Below are 15,504 nucleotides of genomic sequence, written 5' to 3'. Positions count from 1 at the left end.
CAAAGACAACACCCAGGCATGAGGCAGCAACACTAACCACTGTGACAACACACCACACTGTTCATTAAGTTTCTTTTCCAATTTATTATATAATTAAGTTAATGTGGTAGTAAAATAAATAAAGTAAATTTTACCCTAAATATTTAAATATGTAATAAGTTTGTGAATGTAATTTTTTCACTGATGTCTTGTGTAGGGCTGATTCCTACCTAGCACAAGAGTTTGCTGTGGCAGGCAATGGCTCCCACAGCTTAACAACAGATTATAAGGTTTCCATAAATTCAGTCGATGGCTGGATAGATGGAAGGATTGTTATTATTATTATAAATGTGGCAGATGCTATATCTAAGGCCACTTACAAGACACAATAACTGTTACAGTTGAACTACTAGCAAGTTAAGTCCATGTCACATTAGATGACTTTTTCAGTGACTTTTAGATGTAGCCTATATTTACATAATCTTAGGGAGTCAGAAGCAGTTGACAGTCTGTCATACCAGCAGCTCACTCCAATTAGTCCACGATACCTGTCCAGAAATACAATGCATGTAACGTAGTGACAGGTATAAGGAAAAAGGGTGTTTTAGACCTTACAAATAGAAGGGAAGTTCATCTACCTGATGTCTCATGATTTATGTACCACAGCAGATTGGAAAAAAGAAAAAAATAGGGCAGAGATTGGGCTTAAATTTACATGTTAACCCTTCATACAGCACTGGCTCTGTCAGGCATCATGCTATTGGCTGTCAAATAAATGGACAAGCACAACTCTGCTGGAAAGTCATTGTGCATTTGTCAATCACATAAATAACAACGTCTGGCAATGAGATCAGCAAACTCAGTCAGCAACTCTGACATACGCTACGGCTAGAAGTCATGTAATGTGACATTGTGAATCTGAGCAAATCAAAGTCAGTGAGTGAGAGCTGAACATGGCTCAGTACCCTAGCCAGCATAGCACACTGCATATCACATATTATATTGCATCTTTCAAGGTGCACACCATATAAAATCAGACTCTCCATCTGATACATAGGCATTATCAAGTAGCTTGCTTATTTACTGAATGCACTAAGGCAGATGAGTGGTCAGTCATCGTCAGTTTGTCATTAGATCACAACAATAAAAAATTAAAGTTAGAAGAAACCATTCCACTCAGACCTGTGTATCTACTTTTACCCTACTACTGGTGTGAGTTTCCAATTGTACAGCAACCAGAAGAATAAAGTAGTAAAAACAAGGCATTTAACAAGCTGTTGAGGGGGAAAAAGCCTCCAAGTCAATCTTCTTTGATTTGGCATTATGCCTAAAGTTCTCTGTATGTTTATTTGAAAAATAAAATGAAAAAAATGGCCTGAATGGTTTACTTTTCTTTAATGTTTTATAGAATTTAACAAAGCACAGTTCCATTCATACCTGATTATTTTTTTCCCAGTGGAGGAGCCTAGGTCTAAAGTAAAAACTTGTTCTGCACAGGACATGGGCCATTCATATCCCAATTACAATAATGTCCTACTTTAAATTTTCCCTTTTAACATTATTAAGATATAAACTGAAACTCTTGTTTGCGTTAAGGCATCTATAATACACCTCTAATATAAGGCTTCTATCCCAAATGTTTTCTAGTTAAATCCTTACTAAGCTGTGGCTCATCACCCAATTTAAGAAACCTTGAATTTAAATTTTATTTTACATAAAAAATGGTTAGTCTTCCACCTTTTCAGTTTTTCCATCTTTCCTTAATAAAGTGTACAAGTGTGAGGTATACACATGTCCATCTCTATATTTTAGTCAGTTATTCTTATTCCTGTCATATCATAAAAATATAGAAACTGGAGTTATCTGTGCTTTAACAGACTCCAGGACAGATACAACATTAGAAAACCTTTAGGTGAGACATCTTAGATGTGAAAAATTAATAGACCTCCCCAGGCTAAGATTAATTTAGCAAGAGAGGAGAACAATGTATAGTCACGATCTTTTGATAAGATAACTGTCTAACAAAGTCTTTTGAAGTTTCAGATGAGTTTTTCAAAACAATGTAGACTGTAGTCAGGTTGTCTGGGACAGTCTCAGAGATGCAAACAGTCCTCATATCTGGCCATAAAACTCTTGTCTCTATTTAAACCATGTTATAATCTATATATATAATTCACTAAGGCAAGACAACCATGAAAAGCACACCGGAAGAGGCGTGGATTCACTAAGCCGCCGAAAAGTGAGACACCTATGGCGCACACAGGAAGGAGCCACGCCCACCAACTCCAAGACCATTGGATACGACGACAACTCACAAGGCCACGGCCACCAACTCGGAAGCGACGACACAGAAAAAATGGCGTCATTTATGTTCGTCTGTCGTAGAGGCCACATGCAGTGCAGGTCAGGTTAATGTCATGTACCTCCAAGCTACGTTGACTGTTCATAGAGGCATGTTTCTCGCGGAGGTGAATCGCCATATGCAGCGTGTGAAACGGTTTGCGACGGGTATCCCATGGGATCCTTAAAACAATCCTTTAAAACTGAGGTTAAAGCACAATGAAGGAATCAGTCTTTAAAAACCAATAAGCCCTGTGCCTCTGTTTCATTACCGTCTCACCTGCTTCACCAATGCAGGCCCTGCAACAGTCGAGACACTCTGTCAGCAGCTCACCTTCTCTGTGCCTGACCGGTTCACACAGAGGCAGCGCAAGAGAAAGCCGCGCCAGAGACGGACAGAGGCACACACACAGGCAGTTGGTGGACGGCTCTCCGTGAGTTTCTCCTGCGAGCGGACACATAACCAGGCGGTGTGTATGCTTCGAGAACGAGGCTGGACGCGGCTTGCGACCGGGCACATGAGCAGGCAGTGTGTATGCTTCGAATGCGAGGGTGGACGCGACAGGACCATCTAGGAAAAATCATGTCGCGGATGTGATTCGCTGTATGCAGTGTGTGAAACAGTTTGTTTGTCGCAGATGTGATTCGCTGTATGCGGCGTGTAGAACAGTTTGCGAGGGGTGTCCCTGTGTCTTTCCAGAAGTGTTCAACCATCAATAAATAATTATGCGCGTTTGTTATGCGCGGGTTCACTATTGTGTTGTATTTTGCTCTCTCAGAGTTCCATTTTTCATTCACTTACTGTTGTATTCTCACACTAACCTGTTTTAGACAACCGTGTCTTTCCAGAAGTGTTTACCATTCAATAAATAATTATGCATGAGATTGAGCGTGTGTCTAGGCGTGGGTAAGCCGTTGAACCCTATTCGGGCTGCAAACCGTGGAATTGCCACTAAGTGCGATTCATACGCTCCCACTGTTTTCGTCCCTACCCTTTGTACACACCCCCCTCCCACACGTTGACTGTTAATAGAGGCATGTTTCTCGCGGAGGTGAATCGCCATATGCAGCGTGTAAAACTGTTTGCGAGGGGTATCCCATGGGATCCTTAAAACATTCCTTTACAACTGAGGTTAAAACACAATGAAGTGACCAGTCTTTAAAAAACGAGTTTTCGGTTACGACGCACGACCGCAAGCAGCATAGCAAAGTGTTTTACACGCTACATACAGCAATGCGCATCCGCGACAAACATGCATCTTCTTAGATACTCCTGCACTTTGTACACACCCCCCTCCCTCCTCGCTACGCCGCACGGACGATTGTGTGTTGGTTCGTTCCATGCATTGTTACAATGTTGCTTTTCTTGCTGATTTATTACATTTTCGATTATGCAAATGTAAAATTTTCTCCCTGTGCTTAAAAATGATTTAAAAACCGGCCTGATTATGCGCCGTATGGTATGCCGCGGGTTGGCTAGTGTGTTAAATTTTAGCATGAGTTTGACTTCCCATTCTTTTCTCTCTTGCTGTGTTCTGAGGTTGCCCATAAGCACTGTGACCTTAAAGTCCATCTCACAGTGTCCAAAAGATGTCATTTTGCTTAACTTCTCACTAAAATAATGTATTAAACAGATCTCTGGGCTATTAACAAAATACCAAGGAGTTTACAGCACTGTCCAGTGAAAAGTACGGAGAAGCCTTCATACAATAGGAAAGGATTTAAAAAAGAGTCACAGTGCTTTGCTCATCTCCTTCATAAGACATATGACAAATTTTTCACTGAGGGATTTGAGTGGCAGGCCCAAACACAGCTATCTCTAACTTGCTGAAAGGCTGCATGGATGTGAAGAGGGACATGCTGGGCTATGAGGTTAGGCTTTTGGGTAGGACGTAAAGTTTAATGCTCAACTGTGGAAGCCATGGAAATGTATGCACGGTCACAAGAAAATAAACAAGCAAAAGTTTGAACGGCAGTGACTAACAAAAGGACAATACTTGCAGAATATGGGAAACTTCAGAGTCCCAGCTGACCTTGGTCTGTCAGGTTCCAACTAAACTTGACCATCTAGCTTGTCATTCTATAATAAATTATATTTTTGTTTTATGTCAACAAATATATTGTTGCATCTAGGTACTTTGGTTGTAGCTGAGCACTGTTAGAAAAACAATATCCCAATTTTTAATTAATGAATGTTACACTGGTTTATCTTCCTTTTTTTTTTTAGGAGTTACCTTAAGATCCAACAGTACTGGAAGGTCTAGCAGGAGGGCCAGACGAGTTTCGGCAGGGGTGTCTGAAGATGCCCTTGCCACAGACAGTGGTGTGTTTGAAGCATGGAGTAAAAGGTTGGTCACTTAAGTCACTGTGACTCCGCACTCAGAGTGAACACACCAATGTTACACTCATTTGTTGACTTGTTTTTAAATTATACATGTGTGATATTTGTCTTTCATATATCACAATACTAATACCATTAAATAATAATTGGCAGTTATTCCCATATATGATTTTTTTTTTTTTTTTTTACTTTGAAACTGAACATTACAAGAACTTGCCATGAGTTTGACAAACAAGAGGGGATACTAATTCCATCCACACTTATTAGTTTAGCTAATAGCTGATTAGATATTGATACTGTGTGGCTAAAACAACAAGTCTCCATGCAGACAAAGATTACACTCTGGGATACCGGTGTTCACTCAGTACTAACCGCTGCCCCACAGTGCCACACTTATGTTATGTAAAGTAGACATTTTTACATTTCATATCACCAACAAACTTTTTTTTTTTTTTGGCATGTACAGTGTTCAATGTTATGTATACATTTTTGTCTGTCAAATTGTAAAATATCTGTTTAGTTTTTAAAAATCTATCTCACTCTTGTCTATCACATCGCTGCCCTTTGATGTTTGAGCATCTGAATGGAACCTTCCTGCATATGGTTGCTGTTCTGCTTGTGACAGAATGAACAGCTAACAATATCAGAGGACTTCTTCAGATTGAGAGGGGCCAGTACATGTGGTTTGGCTATGACCTGTAGTTAGGCTGCCACCTAGGCAAGTCCTAAGGATGGAACACTCAGGACAAACCCACGGCAACCTGAAGGGATTATATTTCTTTATTGGATTGAGGGTGTCTGAAAATTCCTCAGGATGAGCTCAAAATGTTCCTGCGAACCTGGCTTCCTTCCAGGAAAAGAAGACAGAAAGTGAAAAGTGTGAAGTGACATTTATATATTACTGTATATTTATGTGAGTCAAGTTGGTCAGACAAGTGAATCCTTTCAGTTCATCATAAGCGTGTTTCTTTCACAAATAACTATGTTGTCATAATATTTCATTCAAGGACTTTTAAAAAGTACTCTAGGTTTCTTCTTCAACTATATGGCTCAGTAGTGTTTCCTAAATTTCCACGCCACTGTCGCAAAGAGCTTCATTGGATTCAGGATTCTGTCTTGCATACACCTTCCCTTAATGTCTACCATTGTCCTTAAGCATATGGTTTGCTAACTAATTGGAAGTTAAAATAAACATATTTTGTGATCAGTTACGTATTAAACAGGTAAAACAATCAAACATAGACAATCAGTGTGCACAAATAAAGTATATAATGAAAGAATGTGAAATAACATATGAAGGCATAAACATATGTTGTCACAAACTCCACAAACAGCCATAGCAAGATTTGGGGCAGCTACCCGTATATTTGGTTTCCTGGCTGCAAATTCATGGAAATGATAGCACTGCTGTGCACAAAACCAAGTTCAAAACACAACTGAGGGAATAGGGAAAAGGTGGAGGCTTTTAAAGGTAGAGACAGAAAGTGAGGTCAAAGGGGTCTGGCTCAAAAGGGTCTTCAGACATAGGCTCGAGCCTGGACGTGACATCACAGGGGCCGGAGCCGGCAACGTCTTCTTCCATAGGCTCAGACCCGGAAGTGACGTCAAGAGGGCCAGGTGGAATCTCCCGTGAATGGTCGGCAGGAAAGGGAGAAAAAGAGTCAGTGCACTCTGCCACATCACGGTATGATTCGGAACTGCCCTTACTCAAGCCCTTTAGCGGCCTCCCATGTGCATGTGTGCGACAATGTTTACAATAAAAAAATCAAATGTGAATAAAACTATACAAGGAACACTTAACCCTCATAGTATTTTTCCCCAATCACCTTTGAACCAGCATAAAATATTTATTCTCACGTGGCAGACCAGATCCAGATCAGTTTCATATAGTAATTTATCAGTTTGATCTGTTTGAGGTGGCCATGAAAACACTTTACTAAATCAGGCTTCATCATTTGGTACAGTGGGATGCAAAAGTTTGGGCAACCTTGTTAATAGTCATTATTTTCCTGTATAAATCGTTGGTTGTTACGATAAAAAATGTCAGTTAAATATATCATATAGGAGACACACACAGTGATATTTGAGAAGTGAAATGAAGTTTATTGATTTACAGAAAGTGTGCAATAATTGTTCAAACAAAATCAGGCAGGTGCATAAATTTGGGCACCACAAAAAAGAAATGAAATCAATATTTAGTAGATCTGCCTTTTGGAGAAATTACAGCCTCTAAACACTTTCTGTAGGTTCCAATGAGAGTCTGGATTGTGGTTGAAGGTATTTTGGACCATTCCTCTTTACAAAACATCTCTAGTTCATTCAGGTTTGATGGCTTCCGAGCATGGACAGCTCTCTTTAACTCACACCACAGATTTTCAATTATATTCAGGTCTGGGGACTGAGATGGCCATTCCAGAATGTTGTACTTGTTCCTCTGCATGAATGCCTTAGTGGATTTTGAGCAGTGTTTCAGGTCGTTGTCTTGTTGAAAGATCCAGCCCCGGCGCAGCTTCAGCTTTGTCACTGATTCCTGGACATTGGTCTCCAGAATCTGCTGATACTGAGTGGAATCCATGCGTCCCTCAACTTTGACAAGATTCCCAGTCCCTGCACTGGCCACACAGCCCCACAGCATGATGGAACCACCACCATATTTTACTGTAGGTAGCAGGTGTTTTTCTTGGACTGCTGTGTTCTTTTTCCTCCATGCATAACGCCCTTGTTATGCCCAAATAACTCAATTTTAGTTTCATCAGTCCACAGCACCTTATTCCAAAATGAAGCTGGCTTGTCCAAATGTGCTTGAGCATACCTCAAGCGGCTCTGTTTGTGCTGTGGGCGGAGAAAAGGCTTCCTCTGCATCACTCTCGCATACAGCATCTCCATGTGTAAAGTGCGAATGGTTGAACGATGCACAGTGACTCCATCTGCTGCAAGATGATGTTGTAGGTCTTTGGTGCTGGTCTGTGGGTTGACTCTGACTGTTCTCACCATTCGTCGCTTCTGTCTATCCGAAATCTTTCTTGGTCTGCCACTTCGAGCCTTAACTTGAACTGAGCCTGTGGTCTTCCATTTCCTCAATATGTTCCTAACTGTGGAAACAGAAAGCTTAAATCTCTGGGACAGCTTTCTGTATCCTTCCCCTAAACCATGATGGTGAACAATCTTTGTCTTCAGGTCATTTGAGAGTTGTTTTGTGACCACCATGTTGCTACTCTTCAGAGAAAATTAAAGGAGGAGGGAAACTTACAATTGATCCCCTTAAATACTCGTTCTCATTATAGGATTCACCTGTGTATGTAGGTCAGGGGTCACTGAGCTTATCAAGCCAATTTGAGTTCCAATAATTAGTTCTAAAAGTTTTGGAATCAATAAAATGAAAACGGTGCCCAAATTTATGCACCTGTCTGATTTTGTTTGAACAATTATTGCACACTTTCTGTAAATCCAATAAACTTCATTTCACTTCTCAAATATCACTGTGTGAGTCTCCTATATGATATATTTAACTGACATTTTGTATCGCAACAACCAACGATTTATACAGGAAAATAATGACTATTAACAAGGTTGCCCAAACTTTTGCATCCCACTGTACTTGGTACACTGTATTTATACACGCTGCCACAGATTCTTTGCATTTACTCTTTTTTTAAATAATACACAAATATTAAGGGTAAGGAAACCCTATGGACACCACAATATTATAATCATTTATTCAATATGTCATAATTTTATGATTTATATGTTCATTTTTTATAGTGGATTAAGCATTGACATTTTATTTTGAAATATATTTCAGCTGTTTTAAGTAATTGAAGTTAAAAATGAAATGATGTCCCTATAGGCAAAAATGTGTCATCTATACTGTTAAAAAAAACTTATGACTTGGTTCATCCTACTTAATTTTTTAAATTGCAGGTTTCAAATAGCTATCTCCATATTAAAACATTACACTTTAGACCTTACTTTACTATTTTTACTTTTTGATTGATACTTTTATTTCTGGCAACTTCTGAAATTCAGATATGTTACATTGTGTAAAGATACTCTATATAGTTGGAGTACAGATTATGTGGCTTGCTTAGGGTCACACAGCCTTATCATTAAAGGCTCTCTCACACTACACAATTTTTTCATTGATTTTCATTCATTAGCTTCATTTACGTAATCTTAGCAAGTTGAGGGTAGCCGAAGCAGACTCCTGTGACTGCCAGTTACATAATCTGACATCACCAATGACTCGTTCTACTAGTCTGTGATCCTCCTCAACAGAATCAAACTGTTGACTTTCCAGCAAAGTTTCACATTTCCAAAGTTTTGCGAGCTTGCCCCTTTTATTGACAGTCAATAACATGCTGCCTGGTTATATCTTGTCTCAAGTCACAGAGGATGTCTTTGTGAATTCAAAAGCTGGCAACCAATAAGTGCTTACCCATAAGTACAATACATGTAATTATGGAAAGTATTCATAATGCACCAACATGTGCAGGCAGCATATTATTGACTGTCAGTAAAAGAGGCAAGGTTGCAAAAATTTGGAAATGTGAAACTTTGCTGTAAAGTCATCTTGGAGTTGTGTAATTTGTCATTCCTATCCGGTCATGTAATGTGAGAATTACAATGGCAGTCGTCAAGTTTGACATGCCTTGCACCTAGATGTTGTGAAATGTGCCGCTGGCTTTAGCCACTATACCCTAACTTATCACCCATGCCTCATGCTAACTCATGTTAAGTCATATATCTACATTACTGTTTTATCTACAGAAGATATGATCAGTAGTGCAGTATTCTGCTGTTTGCTATTATTAAGTACCAGTAACGGCACACTGCATGATAATGTGCATTGAATACACTTGACTTGAGCATTCATAGTTTTCCTCCTCTTTCTCTGTACGTTTTGCATTTGTTTGCTCAGAGGTTGATGCTCTTGCTGCTTCCTGAGCAGCTCTTCTTTTCACCACCCTAACAGCCCACTTCTCTTATTCGTCGGCATATTTTCGCGTTAAAATTGATTACGTCAGTGTTTGTGTTGCAATTACTTAGTATGTTTTTCTTTCAGTTTTCACTTAAGCTGGTACTTAAGTCTTCAATCTGCCTCAACAACGATTTAAGATATGAAGAGGTAGGGGAAGTAACAGCGAAGGTGGTAGGAATGAGAACGGTGCCCGTACACATGCACCACACAGCCGCCCTGCTGGCTGCTTTCAAGAGTTGATTCTACAATAAAATAAAATACAAATAAAGAGAGGACCTTGGAGGTCAATTATCATCCCGAAAGTGGATAGTAGACGTCACGTAGTATATGTGTAGTAAATTTCAGGTCAATAGGTCAAACGGTTTTCGAGCTACGGGTGATTTAAAATCCTAGACAGACAAACGGACAGCCACGGTAGCATATTATATAAGAGGATTATTAGTGGTGGGCACAGTGGTTTGTGGTGTGATCTCACTGTTGTGAAGAACTGATTTTTTAATCTGTGCCTGCCTGTTTTATTTGCAGGTGTGTATATATTTTCTTTTGGGTATTTCGGTTTTCACCAGCACCTAAAAGATATGGATGTTACGTGGATTGACAACCCTAAATTGGACTAGTGGGTATGAATGTGTATTTGTTTGTAACTGTACCCTGAAATTAACTGCCGTCTCCTTCAGGATTGATTGCATAATTGTGCCATTAGCAAACAGTATAGACCTGGCTCACAATTACTCTAACTAAAATAAACTAGAATACTGTAGATGGTTAGATATCTTTTGTTAGGTAATGTTGATATGATTCTAATTTGTCCATATCTGAAGAATATAATTTTCACCATTTAGAAGTAATTCATCCAACAAAGTATGACAATGAGGGCCCTCAAGACCATTTGACGGAAAATTAAAGCCTTTTTACTGGCAAGACTTATTTTTCTTATTATGAAATGAGCAACATAAAAAAAGTGTCATGTTCCTCTATAATACTTTTTGACGTATGGTTTCTTTCAAGAAGCATTTTACTTAAAAAATGTTGTGTTTGAAAGTCTGTAAAGTTTTTTTTCGTTTATCTTGTTTGACATAGTCTTAATATACTCATTCATCCCATGCAGATGTTGAATATCACAGTGCTTTTGCTTACGTGTGATTTATCATGTTGTCCCTGCCTTTTGAAATATCCTTAAAGGCTGAGTGCAGAAAATAAAAACATGCCTCATTTCCTTTTGCTTTGTCTTTCAGCAGGTCTGAGGAATCGGAGGAGGTTCATTACGTCAATGATGCTGCTAGTGGGGAGGCTCCTCAGATCCAGCTAGGACTCATGTAGGTAACATGAAAGGTTTACATACCCATAAAGGAAGGTTATTACTTTATTTAATCAGAGATGATAGTGTGGTCAGTGTCACACTTTAAAAAAAAAAAAACTATGAGGGATTTTCAAGACTAATTGCTTTTTGCATTAGGCACGTTTGCGTCAAGTCTAATGTCAGGTCTTTTTGTATATAGATGTACACGTCTTATTTTTAGAAATTGTCTGGAAATGGAACGCTTTCAGTAGGTGAATCTTTTTAGAACTTGCATTAATTTAAAAACTTTATCTCATCAATGTATCTTTATAAAGATAATTGGGTGCAGTAACTATTAGAAAGTTTTATTCTACGATTTTAAATTTACATGCAATTATTTTCTTTTTTTGTTTGTTTCCTGTCTAGGTACGATGTGCTTAAAGAACGTCTTGTTGTTCATTTGCTTCAAATGAAGAATTTAAATGAGGCACTTGTAAAGGAAGGTTTAAAAATGTAAGTTGTATCACAAAGCACTATTTGCCTTTATGTCAAAGAATAACATTTTTGAATGTACCATTCCACTTGCACCACCGAGCTACACTAGCATATTTAACTGATCATCTTGGATGACATTCAAATGGTAAATGTAAAGGACAGCATTTCAAAGTACACTGCATGTGGGTAGTATTTCAGTAAGTGAAATGAAAAAAAAGACCAGATGCCTCATTGATACAACTTTGCTTGGATTTGATCATGAAAATATGTGCACACCAAAAAACAGGAAAATGCATAAAAAAACAAATTTGTAAAACCTTGTAAAAACATTTAGAATCACAATCGATGCTACTCAACCTCCTATACATACAATCATGATCCTGCAGATGTTCAATGGCTAGTAGAGCAGTCTCCCTCCTGATGCGCCAAGACCCCACAACTGAGCTCTAAAAATCATATACAACATTACTGCATCTCTCCTCAGTGTTGTAGGAGTCCAAGAAAGGTGTAAAGTGACAGCAGATAGATCATCTGGCACATATAATGACGTGATTGCTGATATAATGAATAATATAGAACATATTAAAAACTGAGGGTTCAGTCAGTTACCTTACGAACAAGCTAACCAGCACATACAGTACCATCATGTCTGCCAAAGCTTCCAAGGAGACATAATGTTTGTCAGTCTCATCTTGGCATCACATATGACATGAACGGGATGTAACTGCTTACAGTTAACTTTTTACGTTGCCAAAAATATATTATGTTGTACACCCACACCATATGAAAACTGAATAGAGCACCTCCTCAGAAGATAATGGCTTCCAGCACAGCGGACATGTTTAAGTAAAGCTTTGCTAAGATTTTCCTGCCCTATCAGCTAGTTCTCTGATCAGTAACAACTAGCCCTCTAAAACAGCTACTAAAACAGAGTCTGTACATCATATTAAACAACTCTGAGGTTTAATATGCTTTTAACATCAACTCACATAATAATAATACATATCACCCAACTGCTTTTCATAGTATGTCATTTAACTCTCTGTATTTTTGGAATCTGAAGTGTATGCACCTAAAAAAATTAACTGATTTGTTGTTAATGTGACCCTAATACTAATATTGTGGCCTAGGTACTTAAAACCACTGGGTTGCAGGTTCAGTTCCCATAACTGCCCCTCTACATTATTATAGGCAAGTCTTTTAACTATTAAAACAATACTACTGTGAACATGTCATTTGACAGATGTGTGAGTCATAAGTACATTTCATAAAATCAGCAAGACCATAATCATTTAGTCTGCATGAACTGAATTGTATTGTTCATACTCACATTCCTATTATTTGCAAGAGTAATCCACATACTCATAAACTATAAGTTTTGGTCAACAATATCATCTGTAGCCTTTTTAGAAAAAAAATTGTGTGACATTTTTAAACATATCATATTAGGAGCTAATATAAACTAGAGAGAAATAAAATCACCCACTTTAATGTCATATAATTTGATGGATAAATGTTGACAGTGAGTAAAGGCTACAGCTTTCCAGAAATGCTATCCAGGATAAGTGAGTTTGGAAAATGGATGGATGGCTGAATGAAAGGAGATTCACAATGAGTGCAATAGCAAAATGATATGTAGTTTTTGCAGATATAAAAATGAAAAAAAAAAAAAGAAATTAAAATATAAATAATTTCAATAAAGGAAGAATGGTTATTTTTTAATGTAATCGATGCTGTATATTGGTAAAACTAATATGAAAATATTAAATTATATTAGGGTCTTTTTAATTGCTTTTTTGCACTTGATCCTGAAATTTCTAAATCAGAAATAATGGTCCTTATCAGCCAGGCTAGACCAAGAAGCAAAATTAATGAAGTTCATATTTTTACTGTTTAATCATGTGAATATTGAATCCAAGTGATTTACTTATGTATTTAAGTTAAAAATAACAGTCGACTCTATTCTAGCTTGACCGTAAATTACTACAAATTAATGTTGTTTCTATTTCACAGTGATACCCCTAGGAAGCCACATTTACTGTACCATTTACAATATAAACTCATTGAAGAAAAATACACCAATAATCTATATATATAAAATTCTTTTCACGTTTTAAACGGAAATTACACATGACCACATGTAACAGAAATTATGTATGACCACAGAACATATTATAATACAGGAACTAATCACTTCGTTTGTGGATGCCATTTTTATATCGTCTTTACGAATTGTTATTATTTGTGTGAGAGTAATTTTACTGATACTGAAAAGAAGTAAACACAAACACGGTGATCTATCCCATAGAAGTGCGCCCCGCGTCACCCTTTCCCAGCCCTCCTCTCTGGACTCCAGCGCAGAGCCGACTGCAGCCAGGCGCGTTCTGACAGAGAAGTTTTATTTATTCGTCCACGTGATTGTCGCGGAAACTGCCACATTATAACTTTTTTTTAATTGGCAGTACTTGATAGTAGAAGAGATGAGGAAAACAGCTTTGCGTCTTTCTACTTTTTAACTGCGCCGAACTGTAAACAAGGTGAAGACGACACCGCCTTCAGCGGTGAGGGGTCTTGAGAACAAAGTGGACGCTGGGAGGCTCGGAATTTCGGTCTGCTCCGCTGGGTCGAGAGCTTCGCAGTTTTGGGCGGCATCCTCTCTTCTCGCACTGTTTGTGACACTTCGAGTCCCCATCGGCTCCTGGGAGAGTGGAAATCTTTGCGAATGAGTGTAATCGGCGCCATCGAAGCAAATCTCTCTTTGTAAATTGCGCTGCATGACTACTTACTCTCCCTTAAGGTGAGTTCAGGTCACTAAAACCCTGCAACATTCAAGGTTGCTTTTGTGATGAATTATTTTAAGAAAATGGAGGGTTTACATCTAAGAAGATGTACCGACCTCTTCATGTTAAGTTTTGGACTTGGGAATTGTTTGGACCTTCTGCCCGTTAAGCACAGAAGGGCAGCGTCCACATTTCTCAGAATAATTTTTCCCTTAAATCACAGTCATGTAGTGCAAGGTTGTCAGGTAGAAATTTGCAGGATTGCATAGAAAATGTAATTTCTATACCACAGCGGTCGTGTAGTGCCTTTCACAAGGGATCTGCTACTGAGAGATGATCCAAATACATTTAAGCTGCTGTTAGTGCTACTTACCTGTTGTGTTATAGCACCTTTAAAATGTACTTTACCTGAAAGCACTCCAGTACTGCTCAATGTATCTTAACTTCTTACATGTTAATGTTTTACTATTTAATAATTTATATACTACATTTTATTTTTTTCCCTTGCACTCAGTGAGCGAAGCCACTGGGTAATCAACTAGTACTAAATAATAAAATGTTCATTAACTTAATGCTTAAGAATGTCTGAGTGTCAGTTTTTTAAAACAAACCTGGGTAAAGCTATATAAAGTCTTAAGAATGAAACGTTTAGTTATTTTGGTGACTTGTCACTTATTTCTGCCCCCCACCCCTCCTTATTTATCAACAGATTTATCCAAATACATCTACTTCCATCTGACCCTAGCACAATGAGCACTTATTCCTCCAAAATTTTGGATCTGCAAACAACTGTAAAATTTAACGAAGGATTTCACATTCCTGTTTCTGCCAAGGTTGTTGGGCACAGCTCTCTGCAACTGTATGTGTTACTGACAGGACATCTCACAGAGGAAGTACTGCTGGTAAGTACTGCAAAACGATAATGCATTAGGTCTTTAACTTTCATTTCTCATAAACTCAGGGATAGCCTACAGAATTTACGGTATTAAATATTGAAATGAACAGTGCTGATTGTTGATGATTTAACTATGGGAAGCCACTTATGTCACCAGAGATAATTCACTTGGATTTATCAGTTAGGATAGTTCTTTCTTCTCAACTTTATTTAGGAACATTACCAATATTAAATGGGTAGGACAATAGTCCAGACCTAATGTAAATTGTTTACTGTGAAACACAATTAGCAATCAGTGGATTTTAAAGTAAAAAGAAATTAGTTTAAAAACTTAGCTATTGGCAATTCAAACACACTTGATAGACTAACTGGTCTCCTCTTGTTATATGTACCAAGTTGCGCATTTAATTAGCCAGT

At 38.2% G+C, this 15,504-nt stretch overlaps 1 protein-coding gene across 2 annotated transcripts in view; it reads left to right on the top strand.

Moving 5' to 3' along the window:
* wwc3 (WWC family member 3) overlaps positions 1 to 15,504 on the top strand; it is a 242,930-nt gene that overhangs the window by 198,741 nt on the left and 28,685 nt on the right. The window contains exons 12-15 of one of the 2 annotated variants that reach the window (XM_039743645.1): positions 4,547 to 4,667; positions 10,877 to 10,954; positions 11,344 to 11,430; positions 14,902 to 15,094. In XM_039743645.1, coding sequence (XP_039599579.1) covers positions 4,547 to 4,667; positions 10,877 to 10,954; positions 11,344 to 11,430; positions 14,902 to 15,094 — 479 coding nt within the window. Of the gene's footprint in view, positions 1 to 4,546; positions 4,668 to 10,873; positions 10,955 to 11,343; positions 11,431 to 14,901; positions 15,095 to 15,504 lie in introns of both variants that reach the window. The other variant, XM_039743644.1, reaches the window with a different exon arrangement.

Source organism: Polypterus senegalus, chromosome 2, assembly GCF_016835505.1.
Source record: "Polypterus senegalus isolate Bchr_013 chromosome 2, ASM1683550v1, whole genome shotgun sequence".
NCBI classification, from domain to species: Eukaryota; Metazoa; Chordata; class Cladistia; order Polypteriformes; family Polypteridae; genus Polypterus; species Polypterus senegalus.
The sequence above is the reverse complement of the archived record's forward strand: the minus strand, read 5'-3'. Positions and strand labels throughout refer to the sequence as shown.